Source organism: Empidonax traillii, unplaced genomic scaffold, assembly GCF_003031625.1.
Source record: "Empidonax traillii isolate 1590-97213 ecotype Southwest subspecies unplaced genomic scaffold, ASM303162v1 scaffold910:size426884, whole genome shotgun sequence".
Lineage (NCBI taxonomy): Eukaryota > Metazoa > Chordata > Aves > Passeriformes > Tyrannidae > Empidonax > Empidonax traillii.
This window is the reverse complement of record NW_020956103.1, coordinates 248,555-264,398: the sequence shown is the minus strand read 5'-3', so window position 1 is coordinate 264,398 and position 15,844 is coordinate 248,555. Positions and strand designations below refer to the sequence as shown.

The 15,844-nt window shown below is 41.8% G+C and overlaps 2 protein-coding genes across 3 annotated transcripts in view; both read left to right on the top strand.

The window, feature by feature from the left end:
- QRFPR (pyroglutamylated RFamide peptide receptor) overlaps positions 1 to 1,451 on the top strand; it is a 14,144-nt gene extending 12,693 nt beyond the window's left edge. Inside the window, exon 6 of the mRNA XM_027902784.1 lies at positions 1,015 to 1,451. Within this exon, the coding sequence (XP_027758585.1) occupies positions 1,015 to 1,418 (404 nt within the window). The 3' untranslated portion in view covers positions 1,419 to 1,451. The remainder of the gene's footprint in view (positions 1 to 1,014) is intronic.
- An 8,398-nt stretch (positions 1,452 to 9,849) lies between these two features.
- Positions 9,850 to 15,844, top strand: part of TNIP3 (TNFAIP3 interacting protein 3) — a 50,882-nt gene continuing 44,887 nt past the window's right edge. For both annotated transcript variants that reach the window (XM_027902786.1, XM_027902785.1), the window contains exon 1: positions 9,850 to 9,869. The gene's annotated coding sequence lies outside the window, so the exon portion shown is untranslated. The remainder of the gene's footprint in view (positions 9,870 to 15,844) is intronic.

The window sequence follows — 15,844 nt, the reverse complement described above, 5'->3', positions numbered from 1 at the left end:
CATTATAGTGATAATACCCAATGAATGCAGTTGAACTTTTTCAGTGGTCTTGACTGAAAATTGTCTTGGAAGTGCCCTCAGTGCTTGTTATCCTTGCTTTTTGCTATTTGCCCTATTCTCTCTTCATCTCCCATGTCCTCCATGGATGCTGGGCTAACTATCACGCAGCAGGCTGTGTGTAGGAACAAGTAGTTTTCAGTAGTTGTTGTACTCTACTTGCCAAAGGCAGCAGCTGTTTTCATGTCTTCTGTCACAAATAAATGATAGCAGATAAATCAGTAGTTCAGCCAGTTGGCTGAACTAAATGATGTTTATGCCTGGGCAGAATGAGACCTGCACAAGCTCTGGTGATTAAAATTGGATTGCCCCATGTTAAGGTTGTTCATAACACTCCATAAACGCTCTCCTTCTGTTGCTGATTTCAGGAATTTATTTCAGGTGCTGCAAGGCCTTTGTTTTACGTGCCATAGAAACCTTTATAGTATTTATCCAGAGTCTGGTCCCTGAGTATTTGAATTCAAGAAATTCTGAGTCCTCTGTGATCTCAATGATTAAGAAGTGAGAGATGTGACCAAGATGATGCATTTTTACCTCTTTGAGCTGATCTGTGTCAGCACAGAGAAAGAAGCTGAGTGCGGCCAGTGACAAGACAGGGAGTGGTGCTCAAGTCCTTCCACATTTGATGGGACATGGAGCTGAAAGGACAGCTGGAACAAACAAGGCCTGCCCTTAGCAAATCAGAGGCTTAATGTTGCATGGCCATGGGGCAGGTTTTCTGGCTCATGAACTGCCTCTTTCAATTGATTCTGTTATTACATACGTACAGAGCACGACTGTGTGATAGATCTTGTTTTTTCCTCATTGATGAAAAGGGTTTTTTTCTTTTTTTTTTTTTTCCTAATATTGAGAGCTTCCAGCAAGGTCTTTCTTTTTGATTTTAAGCAAAAGCTTCTAATGGCAGACTGCATAGAAATGGGCTAAGTACTCACAGCAGATTTCTTTCCTCCTTTCCAGGTAACTTTGAAAAGGAGTATGACGGCGTGACGGTCAAAATGACCTTTGCCATCGTCCAGATCATAGGCTTCTTCAACTCTATCTGCAACCCCATTGTTTACGCTTTCATGAACGAAAACTTCAAGAAGAACTTTCTGTCTGCCATCTGCTTCTGCATGGTGAAAGAGAAGGCATCCCCAGGCAGGCAGCTTGGCAACTCGGGGATCACTCTGAGGAGGCAGAAGCCCAGTGACTCCCAGAGAGACGCCGTGGACTCGGATGAAGGCAGGAGGGAGGCGTTCAGCGACGGCAACATCGAGGTGAAGTTCTGTGACCAGCCGGCTTCCAAAAGGCATTTGAGGAGGCACCTGGTGTTGTTCAGCTCTGAGCTCACTGTGCATTCCGCACTAGGAAATGGACAGTAGAATCACGGTGGTGGTGGTGGGGGGGTTGAGAATGGAACTGTCAATAAGCCATTGAAAACACTTTTCTTCTTTGCGAGCTGAAGTAAGGCGGAAAATATTTTGGGGACTATTATAATGCCGGTGGAGAAAACGTAATATTTATTTGATAAGGATGAGGAGTAAAACTTCAGAAAACAAAATTGCTGTATGATTTCCTGTGGGGGCTAAAAATTATTTTTCCTGAGCTAGTTCAGGACTTGTTTGCCCTAAACTGCTATTGCTTACTCTGTTTATTTTGTGTCTACACCAACACAGCTGAATTCCAGAAGGCAGGAACTATGGAAAGAGTGTGCACTTTATTTGGACAACCTGGAAGTCTGACATGAGTCTGACATTGTAAGATCCTCTCTCTGCAGCTCTGAGGACAGAGGAGCTTCAGATGTGAGTTCAGGGAAGATGCAGACTGAGATGCAATTGTGTTTCAGAAAAAATGAAAAGGGACTATGAGAGAGCCAACAGCCAGAATCTGACTCTGAAGAGATTGAGATTTAACCATTGCATGCATGGTCATATTTTATTAATAGGAAGCATACTAGTAATTAACAATGCATGCATAATTAATATGGTTAATTCTTGGGTACTGGCCTGGAGACTGCACTGTTCTGCTGAAAAATGGAGAGGTGGGGAAAGGGCTGCACAAGAGTGGGCAGGTGCTGGAGGTGTGGCCTGTAAACACCGAGTTTAACTCACAGACTTGGCTGTGTGGCTGTTGGGTTGAAAGTGTGGTGTTGCCATTTTCTGGAGGGATAAAAGGGTCAGATCCAGAGCCTGCTGGGACTTCACAGAAGACTTTGCATTGAGTATCACATTCTTTTGACCAGACACTTCTCTGAAGACATGCACAAATTCTTCTGTCTCTCCAGTGTTCTGTTATTTTTAGACTTCACAGTAAATTACAGGGTTGAATTCCGTATAAATTCCAATCATTTTTGCTCCATGGGCCAAACTGAAAAATTGTACAAGTGTGCTTACAGGTGTGGGGCTGGGAGAAAAGTGTGGTCTGGAATGGTACACTGGGATCTAATCCCATAAATGAGGTTTTGAAATACAGATTTTGCCACTCCAGCTGAGATTAGGCTGGATCCTTTAACAGCTTGTGAAATGTCAGTGCTCTCCTCTGTCATCCCTTGCCTCACCTACGGGACCTTGGTGCTCCCTTGCAGTAATTTAAGATTCTTTTGGGGCTTTTTGCCCTGGAGAATAGGGGTTAACAGTGGTTTGTTATCCCAGTTTTCCTCAGCAGATGATGTAAAGTTTAACTGGTTGGTGGTGAGAATTATGTGCTTGGACAGAATCTGTGACTGAAAGCCAATTTATTTTAAGCTTTTTATTTATTTGCACTGCTAATTTCAAAGACAGGTTTTAAGAAGTATTTTACAAAATCTTCCAAGTATTTTATATTTTTGTTTTGTCTTACCTGTTTCTTCTATTGTCTCATGAAATGTTTTGTCAATGAATAACTGTTCTAGTATTGTATTAATTTTTTTTTCATTTAAATTCCTCTTTGGGTTTGTTGGTACTGTTTTGCACTGGGGAGCAGCTGCTGTAAACTTCACTCTTTGAGCTTCTCTCTGTTTAAAGATTCATGTAAGCTTAATATGTGCCTCTTTAGGGATTAAATTCCAGTTCTATTACAGGTGCCAGCTGCTACTGTAACCCTTGGAGCTGTGATTTAAAGGACTTGGCAGAATAAGGTGAGAAAGGGGGGGAAAAAACCTTCCAGTCTCCTGGTAGAAGAGATGTGATAAATGTTTCAGCACAGATTATGTGGCTATGGTTAGATCAAATATAAACCAAAATACAGAAGACAGTTCTCATGCTGTTCTTAATAGTAACTATATTATTTGTGTGTTTTCGACACAGTGGTTTTCTTGCAGTGGTTTTCTTTCTCTTTTGAGAATTCAGAGCTGCAGGGAATAAAAGGTCCTTTATTGACTGAAGCACAACCAAGATTTTGCCCATGTTTTTTTGTTTTTTAAATCTGTCAGTGCTTCAGCTCCGATTACCTAAAAAATCCAATCGCCCTGCTGTCCCCCAGCCTACCTGTGCTTATTCCCATCTTCCAGCAACAGAATTTCATGGAGCATGTGGTCACAAAAATTTCTGGCTGATGATTTTACTGGAGAGCAAAAAAAATAACCCCATTTGATTCCTTTAACTGAGAATAGTTATCAAAACTGTTGTGATCATGGAGGAAAAACTGTCTTAGTTATGAGTTCCTTGTAATTTCTTTGCTTTAAAGAGCCAAACTTCTTTTGTTCTCAGCTGGAAGGGGCTAAGCCTCAAAGTTGCAATGAGATGATGCCAGGAACTGATGGACACAGGAGAATGAAAGGACACATTCAGCTGAGCAGAGACTGGAATTTTGAGTGGACCAGATTATTATTGCCCAGGAAAAAAGAAAAGGAGTAAGTAGATGGAAGGATTTAGTAGAGCTGTTGGCATGGAGAGGTGGGATAGGAAGATAATCGTGGCGAGCCATGTTTTTACGTAGATATGGGATAATCTGAGTGTTCCAGAAGTTGAGAAAGCTTAGAAACTACTTAGAGAGCAGTTTGGGGAACAGAACAGCATCTCCATGCACAGGGCAAAAGGCTGGGAAGAGCAAAACCAGCCTTTTGGTGCCTCTCCAAGTGGGAGCAGTGGAATGGAGGAGGAGCTTCGCCGAGCTGAGAAGGAGACGGGTAAATGTGGATTTAATGCAGAAACACAGGAATTTAAAATGCATATATTCCTTCAGAAACATTCACATAACATGTTTATTTCTGTCTATACTCAAAGTCCTGCTTTGACACCTCAAAACTGGCTTCCAAGGGTATTGCTGGAAATTCAAGCCATCATTAGCTGCTTCTGTCGAAGCTCCAGTAAAGCTGATACATTATGAAGTTATTTTACAAGCTCTGGTGATTTGAGATGAAAAAGAATCCATGTTATTAATATTTAGTTAATAATTCATTGCAATGGCTCCGGTTCCTCAAAACTCTCAAGATGTGAAGCCCTGCTCAGACGTTGTGCAGAATTTCTCTGATCCTGTAACAAATTCTGATTTCAATTACTATTTTCGGTGCTGCTATCAGCGTGTGATACTTTCTTTACCAGCTTTTGGTTACTGCTGCTTACTTTGTTTCCTCTTTTGGGATTTCTGGATTTTGATCTGTCTGGACAAAAGTGGCAGTTTTTGTCTTACTGACTTGTCTGTGAGCAACTGCAGTGATCAGAACTGCCTCATCCAGATTTCATTTTAGAGAGATATGAATATGTCTGTTTTAAAAAATGATCCTTAAATGTTTATGTCCTGTGAGTCAGGTTGAGGTTGCTGCAGAAGGGCTGCCCTACAAGCCAGGGTTGGTTTTGAGAAGATTGGTTTTAAGGATATTTATGTGTAACACATAAAAGGCATCGAGAAATTCATCGGAGTTACAAACAAACTTCTAGAAATGCATCTGTGCCTGTAGGGTGCCTAAAACTCAAACCAAGACTTGAGAGATGCCTGCTGCCTGAAAAATGTTGGATTTTGCTGATGGGTCTCCTGTGGAGTAACACAAAGCCTTCTACGAAAAGCCCTGATTCCCTTACATTTTCCATTTTTTTTCCTCAAAGCAAAACCTTCAACTTATTCTTTGGAGAAATGATCGTAAAACCTTTGCCCCAAACATATTGTGGAATATGGTCAGTTTGTGAAAGGGACTCTGGCCTAAAATGACATAATGTTGTGCTTAAAAGGATTTTTTAGGTCAACACTCCTGTCTTGGAGGAAAAGATCCCTTTTTTTAAAGTTTCTGCTTGAAATCTCTTTAGAGCTCTCTAGATGTTATTTGCTTGTTGCAATGGCAACACTCATTTTTTTCTGAATTAATCCCACCAAGGCTCCTGTGGGCTCTCTCTCTCATCAGGTGAGTTTACTGTTCCCTTGGACGTGGTCCTTTTGTCCTCTGTCTCTAATCTTTTCCAAACATGCACGGTCAAATTGTGTGCAGCTTTTCAGCTGAGGCTTTAGCAGTTTTTATTCCCCGTGGAATAAAAACTCATCTTTCCTGGCATCTGTATCTTTGCTCTGTTTGCCAAAACACAAGTGCCTTCAGATGCTTAACTTTCTCCTTGTACAGAATCCACAATGTATGACTGAAAACTTGTACTTTCATTCCTCTTTATAAACTGGAAAATCTGGTTTGCAGACTTGAAGGGGTTTTTCCTACAGCTTAAACTTACATCTTTAATCAAAATCATTCTCTTATTTACACCATCTTTCCCCCCTGCTCCTGAGCAAAGCCTTAGTTCAATGATTTAAAATTTAAGGCAAGGTCTCCGTAATTCTCTTGTTATGTCTTGGAAATACAAGAGAAGGATTTCAGGCTTTTTCCATGGGCTTATAGCTGATTTGTAAATCCATTTTATTTTTGCCATCTGCAACAGATATTTTTCCTCCTTGTAATTTATGCCACCTTGATAAATATTCCGATGTATGTACATGTAACTGTAACAGCATCAGACATCATTTTCCAGCAGCATCACAGGTGCAATCTTTTAATTTCATTTTCTGCTGCAACAGATTGTTGGTATTCCAGTGCTATCCCTGGGAACCTCCTGCTTTCACAGCATCCCTGACCTCTGCAGTTGGCTTTGTTTAAGATCACTCTTGCCTAAAAACAAACTTTGTTTAGTGAGAAGTCAAGCTTTGACTCGTCCCTTTTGCCTCGCTCCTTTTCTGTTCTCATCTCATCAGTTTGTTTTGCTTTTTCACTCTGTCCTTATCTTTAATCCCATTGCTTTTCCTCAAGCAACCCCTTGTGTTCCCTGTGCCCTTATCTCTTTTATACAGATCACAGTAACCAGGTAATGAATTTTGATGCTGGAGTGAAGCAGTCCTGTGGTTCAGAATTAGTATTCTGTCAGGGCTGGCTATCAGACCTGTGAGCTGCGTTTCCAGCCCTTACGTCAGGCACCCTTGGAAAGACCTTGCCCACTGCACTGCTTATATATGGCTTGCTTTTGGGAAGAAAGAAGAGAAAAAAAAAAAAACAACAAAAAAAACCAGAAAAGAGAAGTTGATTTTTCTTGCTACAAATAACGAGCGCAGATGCCCGTGTTCATTGTGGAGATGACAGCTCACAAAAAGGTCCAGTAACTTTCTTCTGGGAGTCTGTAAAACACGCTCTGTGTAGTGTCTTGTGTGTGTGTGACAAGAGAAATGGAACGTTCTTCTGCTTCTTGCCTCTAACATATGGTTTCTGTAGATACATCTGTCAAGTTTAGCCATTCAGAGCTGGAGAGTCTTAAAGACCATGCAATCTGAGGACAAATAGAAGATAAATAGCACCTCCGTGGGTAAAGCAGAAAATAAATCCTACTAAATGTCCTATTAAAGCCGCCTCTTCGGTCAGACTTGAGTGCTGAAGAGCAGATTTGCGTCAAAAAAGTCTGAGGAAATCTGTTCGCCCCCTGCAGCTCGGCGGGTTGTTGTGGCCTCGCTCAGGCTGTAGGTGGCATCGTTGCCGCGCAGGAAAATCCCTGCTCTTCCCGTCCCTCGGAAGGGAATTGTTATCCTGCAGCGATGGGAGGGTTGGGTAAGGCTTTGCTAAGAGTTCCCCTTTCCAGCTGAGGAGCTGGAGCTCATGGATCGACAGTACAAACAATCCAGTGGAAATTGGTTTTGTTGTTTTGGGCTTTTTTGAGTCTTACCTTCGGTGTCTTAAGTTTTCATCTAAAATTCATCCTGTTTGCTTTGCAAAACTTCTGTTTTCCAAAATAAATACCATCCTTAGATCTGTCTTATTTTTCAAGTTGAGCATTTGAAACATAAACTAGTGAATGGATCTACAAAAACAAAGAAAGAAATAGAGATAAAGGCTCTCTGAAATCCTTCAGATAACTCGTTTCCAGACTCCCCAGAGGGTGCTAAAAGGCCCATAGCTGTAGGCATCCTGCTTCCCAGATCTGGTGATATAGTGGAGGGAAGCCAAAGGAGAAATGGGAAGGGGAGAGAATAAAGGGTTATTTATGAGCAGTCAGAAGAAAACTTAGTTCCTAAATGGCAAAGTTAAAAATTTAAAGGGCCTCAAGAATGATCTGTTTTTATTACAGTCTTCACAGATACTTGCTTAAACATTTTATGCACCAAGAAAAAAAGCCTCTAAAATCTCGAAGGGAGTGGAAGAACATTGCTATTCAAGTTTTTAAAAAAAGCAAAAAATAGCCTTGTACAGGGAAACAAGATTAGCAACCTGTCAGGATCAACTGTAAAATACAAGCCTTGCCCTAGTGATTTAAATTAAAGCTCCACAAATACGACGGGAAATGAACAAATTATTCTTTGAGCTGAAGCGTGGAAATGGAGCATAAGAATCCTGGATATCCAGGGTAACACAAACCACGAGAAAAGGTGCAAAACCTTTGTCATAATTTGCTCTGGGCTCGTGGAATGCTGAAGTTTTTTGATGAGTTACTGATGTGTGTTCATGAAGTCTGCTGTGAAATAAACCCACGTTACTAACGAGTGAGAGGAGCTCAGAAGGCCATAGCAATAAAAGTGGTTGGTTTGTTTGCAAAGTGACCTGAAATTGCTGAGTTTATAGTAATAATCTATTTTTAATGGTAATAGTTGATAATCATAAATACAAGGCAAACACTGGTTTTCTTTCTCTTTTTTTTTTTTTCTTTTTGTTTGAAGGAACATACTAAAGAAATGTTACTTTTCTTGGCATGTGGTATTTTCCTTTCCAAAGTAACCTTAGAGAGTTTTGAGATTAAAGAGAAAAATGTAACAATTTATGAAATTCATTGAATAATTAATTAATCCATGATCTAATTAATCCATTCAGCAGCTACGAAGAGGATCCAAAACACAGCCAGCAGTAAGGGAAGTTTTAGTCCCACTAGTTTGTTTTGGTATGGATTTGGGTCAGTGATGTTTCACTTTGTCCCAGTTGCCTGTTCCAAGGGTTATGGGCAACGCTGTTTTGCTTCTGCTGCTTTTGCAGCAGCACTCTTATTGCTTCCTGGCGTTTAACACCTTTTAGAGATGCCAAATGCACCTGTGAGTAAATCTGTCATCTTCTAATCATGCTGAGTTTTCAGAGAATATGAGAAATTGGGCACTGGAATGTAATATCTGTCTGAAACATGGTTTTCAAATGTTAATTAACCCTTAAGTTACATGTGATCTTTTCCAAGAAGGGGAAATACGTGAGGTAAGTAGAAAGGGGGGTATATATTTTCTTAATTCAATATTTGAATTCATGCTGTGTTCAATAGAAAGGGCCTTAAGCAATAACCACACCAATTATATCTGATAACAGATATTTGCAAAACATCTGTGTATCTCCTAGGGACGGGTGTGAAAGGTGGGTATAAAACTGTGCAGGCTCAAACTAAAATGAGGCAAAACATCCTTCCTGGTATTAGCACGGAGCTGAGGCAGAGCTGATGGTTGCTTTTGTTCCTTCTTCTGCATTGGTAATCTGAAAAGGGGGGCAGCACATCTGCTTTGCAAAACACATCACCAGTTTTTTGAGCTAGTCCATTAAAAGTTGATGCCTAAAGTTGTTTGCATTTCCCACTGATCTGTGTGTACTCGGTTCATTTACCATTCCAATTGTTGCTTAAGGGCCAGCGCTGCACTAGGATGCTCCTGCTCGGGCATTAACTCATCCCGTTCGTGTTTTCAACGTGCTCCGTAGGAAGGGGAAGGGTCTGTAGGGGAGGGTGTTTGAGGAGTGTTTTGGCTGGTGCGTCTCTAGTGACACCTTGTGGGAAGTTTCTCAGAATCGTCTGTAACATTTTCTGAGGAAGAAATGGGATTGTTGGGCAAAAAAGTTGCCAGGTAATCCACACGGGATACACTTGAATCTCTGCACTTGCCTGAAGTTAAAAATCAGCTATAGAGATACACTTTGTGATTGTTGAAATTGTTCTTCCTTTACCCTTTGAGGTGTTACACACTTCACCCTTTGTATGGGTGTACATATGCTATCATCTAGAAGTAAAATTTAACTTTTAAAAATAAATACATTGATTCACTTTAGAGGGGAACATTCAGGAGTGGGAATGCTGTGGATCAGTCGCAGCTGCCACAATTTGAATGAACTCAGTACATGGGTCATTGTCCTTGCTTGGTAAGGGTTTGCTGTTCTGAGGAAAAACTGGAAGGGAAAAAAGCTCAAACAATTTTTTTTTTTTCCCCTGTTCAAAACCGGGTATTTAGAGAACCTGAGTCAATATTTCACCATCCTTCAACTGATGCCCTTGATTCCATTGGTAGTTTCCTTTGTTCGATGTCTCTAGATGCAAGCACTGGGCCACCTGAGCCTGGGAAGAGTAAAAAGGAGTCTCTAATCCCTGAATCTAGGAGATAATCCAGAGGACCTGCTCTAGGAAAAAAACCCTCCATTATGAAAGAGTAACAGTTTTACAAAGATAAAGTCACTAAGATTACACAAACGGGCTGGTGGAAGTGTTGGCCAGTCCTTCTTCAGCAGCTGCTGTGGAGAAACGAACCTGTTTGATACCGCCTATATTGCTTTCTATTCAATTAATATATATTGACACTGCCTGCTTAGCTCTTGCTTTCTATGCCTGGCATTTGGAGGTGAGATATTTGACTTGTTGCTCAGGTTTGGGGTATTTTGTTTTTGTGCTGATAACATGGGCAGACGGCAGAGGCAGAAGACAGATTGACTTGCAGGTGTTGCCTCCTGTTCCCAACTCTTTGTAGTGAAGAAATAGAACTTCTGTAGCCAAACCCATTACAGAGATGATACCTACAGTCCCCTAACCTTTTCTGGGGACTGCAGGACCATTAAGCAGTGCAGTTTTCCTGGGGCTCCTGGGTGGAAGCAGACTGATGATGTGACTTAGAGGCAGCGCTGTGAGTCGGGCACAACCACCCCGGCTTTAGGCTCTGCCTGCTGAGCTTCCCTTCAATAACAGGGGTGTGCCAGTGTTCTGTGAGACCCTCATGCACTGGGCAATCACAGATACTAAAAATCCCAGCTGCTGGCACTTGTGTTCAAGGCAGGAGGTGTCCCCTTCCTACGTACAGCCTACCCTACGTATGAAACAACCCACGCAGTGTGTAACCACCCTCCTGCTTTCACCCTGCGGGGGAGTTTGTCCTTACTAGAAACAGCAATTGTAAGAATGACCTTCAGATTTACAGAAAACAGGAGAGGGCTTTGCTCTGACGCACAGGTATTGGGGAGGGGCTTGCTGCTTGATAGCACATTTCTTGTGCAGCAGTTAAACCAAAGCCTGCTCCTGTGGCAGGCACAGTACTGTAGACGGGGTGTATGATGGTTCTGTCCCTACCAGAATCTACGAATGAATTGCAAACTGCAAACCCACTGCTGGCTGATGAAAGCAGCCCTGCCTTGGCTCAGCTGGGTTTCAGAGCCAAGCCTCACGTTTCGGCCTCTCCTCTAGTTTCGGTTTTAGAATGACAAATCCAGTTTGGATCACGAGCCTCTTGCTGGAATAAGAGCCATGGCTCTTTTTTTCTGTAATCATTTCACCTCCCTAGTGAATCCTTGGGCTCCCTATTTACTGTCATCTTAACTGGTTTTTGCTTGCTGTGATGTTCATTGGTGCTTTACTTCAGGAGGAAATCCCCTTTCTTTCAGTCCCTTGTGATGAGTCACTGCTGCTGTTTGCTTCAAACTGAAGGGGATTCCAACTATGAAATTGTATTATTGCTAAAATAGAACCCCGTTCCATTGCGTAGGTTGTAGCTTAAAACAGAGAAAGGTTTGGGGGGAGTGGGAGGGTAAGCAAGCGGTGTTGATTCTAGTTTTGTTTATGAAACTGGGGATTAATGCTAATTCCAGTAACAGGTGAGCAGCTTAAAAGTTTAGTAGGTCCAAACCAACCTCTAACTGAAAAGCAGTTACGTATCAAGTTCTTTACATAAAGAACAAAAAAACATCACCCCTCAAACCATAATAGTTTGTGCTTCCAGCAGTGAATATCAAGATTGGTTCTGCAAGAAGCATAGCTTGGTTTGAGCTCTTCTTGTGTGTGTCTGTGTCTGTTCATTACGAATTCAAAATTCAATTGCTTTAAAACTGTTTCTTCTGGCCATGGAAGGTTGCTTTCAATTTTCTTCTTTCGTTATAAATCTGACTGCCCTCATCTCTATATTACTGTTGGTTTAGCCCTGGTGCTTTAAGCTGCAGTCTCCTGAAACCATCGTCTAGCACTTTCTTTTGTCTGAAGTAATTGCTGCAACTCTGCGTCCTGCTGGAGTTTTTGTGGATTCCCAAACCCGTGGGTGTGCACACACGATGTGGGGGTTGCAATTTGAAGAGGGCTTTGCTCCTGCCTTCTCATCTCTGCAGGGCCGTGCAGGTAATCCAGGTCTGTCCTTCCTGTGCACCCTCTTTCAGCTCTGGATCGCCATCCTTATTTTCAGAGTTCACCTGAGAGCTTCTACAGGCTACAACAAACCAAACCCCAAAACCACAAAAGGCAACATTTAAAGGCAATTTTTGTATCAAGTGTCTTTAATATTAAGATCTGGAGGGCTGTGGTTGTATACTGAGATATGGTGGCTGCTGAGCACTGAGAAGGACCACGAGGTTGCTGAAAGCACCACAGTAACACTCGGGGTTAGAAAGAGTCTCACTGCTGCTTTTGCAGCACTCTGCTCTAAAGGAAACAAGTAATTAAAAGCCACGAAGATGATCGATTTCCCATAGCCTTTGACTAATGCTGTAAGTAAAAGAACAGTTAAAATCCCACTCTTAGCTGAAGGTGAGGGAGGAATGCTTGGAAGGAGCCTTGCTCCTAACTAGGGACTTCAGGAGACAGCATTTGCTGACTTTCTAACAGGATGGGAGGACACAGACAACTCCATCTCTCAACTCCCAAAATCCTTTTGGGCTTGTGTCTTCAAAGGTATGTATGTAATGCTGAAGACTCAGAATCCTGTACCAATGCCCTAAATTGTCTGATGTATGTAGTGAAATCTCTACAAAGCCAATTAAAGTCACCTCAGCACTGTCATTAAGCTGTGAACTGCTAATACCATTTTTTTTCATTTATTTCTATAATCATTACTATTTTTCTCCCATGGTAGAATGTCTCATCTGAATCATCCTCTCATATGTACCCAACTGCTCTTCAGTGTCCACCTGCACTTCGCAAATGCTAAATGCTCTTTTTCAGGAGGTTAGGTGGAACTCCACTTGAATGCTTACAAATATTTGGAAGACCTAAAGGTAGCAATGGGATATTTATCAGACTCCCTGGCACTCTGCTGTGGTTTAAGGCTTCCTTCAAAGTAAGGTGCACAGAGAAGTACTGCAGAAGTTTAGAGTGAGGATATAGTTAATAGGTGGAGATATATCCCTCCTTTATAAAATAATCCTCAGTGTTTAGTGTGTTTTCTAGGTTGTAATTGCTGGGAAGTACATAAGAGAAGCAGAACTTTGTCTGCTGCAGCATTCCAGTGCTCCAAGAACTTGTCTTTTTTCATTTTTTTTCTTTTTAAAGGAAAAAGTAAACGAAAGAAAGAAGGACCTTATCTCCACTACAGCTAATGGCTTTTCCTGACATCATTTATAAAAATTAATCATTTTAACAACTTTTTTTTTTACTGTTCAAAGAACTTTTACATTTTTCTTGATTGTTCCCCAATGCCCATACACTGCCTCTGTCTGTGTTTTATGAGTAAAATCTAAATAACACAAGGGTACAGTTTCCATAAAATGAAGGTCATGTGAGGTGGAAATAGCAGCCTAAGATCAGGAGTTCCTTCCCTTTTATAGTCCTTTCTTTTGGTAACAGGAAACAGCTCTGAGGCAGTTGGCTTTGGGACAATATATAGGAGGTTTTGCCTTTATAGATTTGATTGTGTCTGCGTCTTATGTGATGGAAAGCTGCGCTAGAAATATTTGGATCTGGCTTCTAACAACAAGAGAGCTTTCTCTAGTGTGGTTATTGACTTTACCACACACTTGGACAGCAGCATAGCACAGTTGTGAGCAGATACTACTCTTGATTTCACAAAAAGGGAAAATTAGGTTCCTATGCTTTAGGAAGGGAAGGGGAAGCAGCTTCTGCTTCAGTGTTATGATGAACACCAGTGGTTGTGTAAAGGTCATCAGATCCTCCAGAGAAGCTGGCAAAGAGTGCAGTTCTCATCTGAAATGTCACAGCCATGTCACCTCTCAGCACCTTCCTCTCCTCCAGAGTGCCTTGGCAAACACCAGCTCTCAAGGGGTCCAGCAGAATTCCTTCCTTTCTTCCTCACTTACATTGATTAGTCCCTTTTTCCTTTCATTTTTAACCCAGGCTCGTGTAGCTCCTGTGCCCAGCTGACAATGTGCAACCTGTAACAGTGGTGGGAGCTGACAAAGCTTTACTGTCCAAGGCAGAGGCTTTTCTGTACAATAGTGTTTTGTATGCTTGGCTATCACCTTGTTCCTTTCTTGGCCCTTTTCTGTGGAGCTGTCCTCTGTTCCAGGGGAACACAGTGGCTCACTCCTTACTTCAGTGCAGAAAATCACAGAGCAGGAACTCAGTTTTATGGTAGATCATCCTGTTGAGTCGTGTAAGTCCTCAAGGCTCTGTGTCTGATTTTATTTTCTGTGGCTCAGCCAAGAAGTATCCGAGGCACAAAAGTGTCTGCAGCTTGCAGTTTGTGCCAGTCCCTGAATCTGGGTGAAAAGGCTTTGCCTCATCCAAAAATACCCTGTCTCCATGAGGTAAAGGTCACTTTTCTGTCAAACCACTAAATGTTGCTTTAAGATTTCACTGACGTAGGGAGTAGTAAATTTAGTAAAGCTTTAGGGTTGACTTTTCTCGTTAATTGGCAACCAGGTGAAAATATGTATGGGCAGGAAAGAAATCTTTCTGGGGTCAGTGCAGAAACACTTTCTTGGAGGATTCAGACATAATTTAAAATCAGGTTTAATTCCAGTTTGGACCAGAATTTAAACACTGCAATATTTCAGTCAAAAACATAGTGGCAGAAACTGGTGGGTGGGCAACCACCTGGGGAGCAAGGTGGCCTTATTGCCGTGAAAAATGGGTTTGTAGTCATCCTTGGCACTGAGCTGTGTGCTTGAAGTTAATAGGATTGACAAATGTGATGGAAGTGATGTTCAGCTGGAACCTGCTGCTGTAAAACCTCTTTTCATGCTTGCTAATGGATCAACTTCATGAACATCTTCAGGAAATCCAGTGAAATTGCATAAGAGTAGGTAGGAGTAAAAATATTCATAGAATTGCCATCTAAGACCTTATAAAGGAGCTGTGGCATTTCCAGTTTTTTCTAGAAGGAAAGGAGGATTTGTTGTGGGTGGTCTTCCTTTCACGCCTAAGCACTAAAGCCACACAGGGAGCAGGAACAAAATGGGTGGGAAGTGCCTTGACTTTTAATACCTCTCAGGCAAAAATCTTTTTAAGTCCAAACTGAAATGAAAGCAGATCACTAAAATTTAGGGTAGAACTGGGGGGGAGGGGGGGAAAGCATCTTCCTCCCTCAGAAAGTCACTTTTGTGAGCACAAAAATGTGTTTTATCACTCTATGAAGTGTGGAGAAGAGATACCCTCACTTTTAAGTCTTTAGTTTGCCTCAAAAACAAGACAGCTGGAACTGACAGTCTCATGGATCTGGGACATGTGAACCTGTTTAGGAAATATATAACTAAAACAAGAGGATAGCAGCCAACCTGTGTCTGAGTGCAGCAGAGGAGATTATTTCAGCTTGAGAAAAACCAAAGTGTGTGGGAGCAGTTCTTGTTCATGCACCAAAGAGATGAGGGCAGGTGCCCACAGCCAGTGAGTAGCAGCCCTGTGGAGAGCAGCAGGCTGCCCTGTTGCTGCAGAGTGAATGCCCTAATCAAAGTAGAAATTAAACCCAGATCTCAGGACATTTCTGGGCAGCAAATCTGTTTTCAGCTTCCTCTCCAGAATACTGGAGTCCCAAACTGTTTTGAGCACTTCTGAAACTGTTTTTTTTTTTCCTCCCCCAGTCTCTTTCCTTCCTTGTAGTGGTCTTCTCTCTCCTGAATAATACTTACATGGCAATTAAACCCTTTACAGGTCACCAAGGATCTGGTACTTTAAGCTGTTGTCTTTGCATTATATTAACTTTTCTCTAACCCATTTCCTTATTTTTCCCCTATGGAAAGCCCCTAAACAAGCAGTTCTTCAGTGGACAATAATTTCAATGGCAGCCATCCAGCATGGCCTTTCTCTAGATAAGTGACTTGGCTATTCTTAAAAAACAATGAAATTTTTATTATTCACTTGTTTGTGGAGTAGCCAAAGGGATTTTCCTCTTCTGAATGGGGGGAGTGGGGAGGTCAGGTAAAAAGGTGCATATGTGATTTCTGCTGTACCCCCGCAGTTTTCCACTGGAGGTTTAAGAGAAGGGCTTCCCCCTTCAG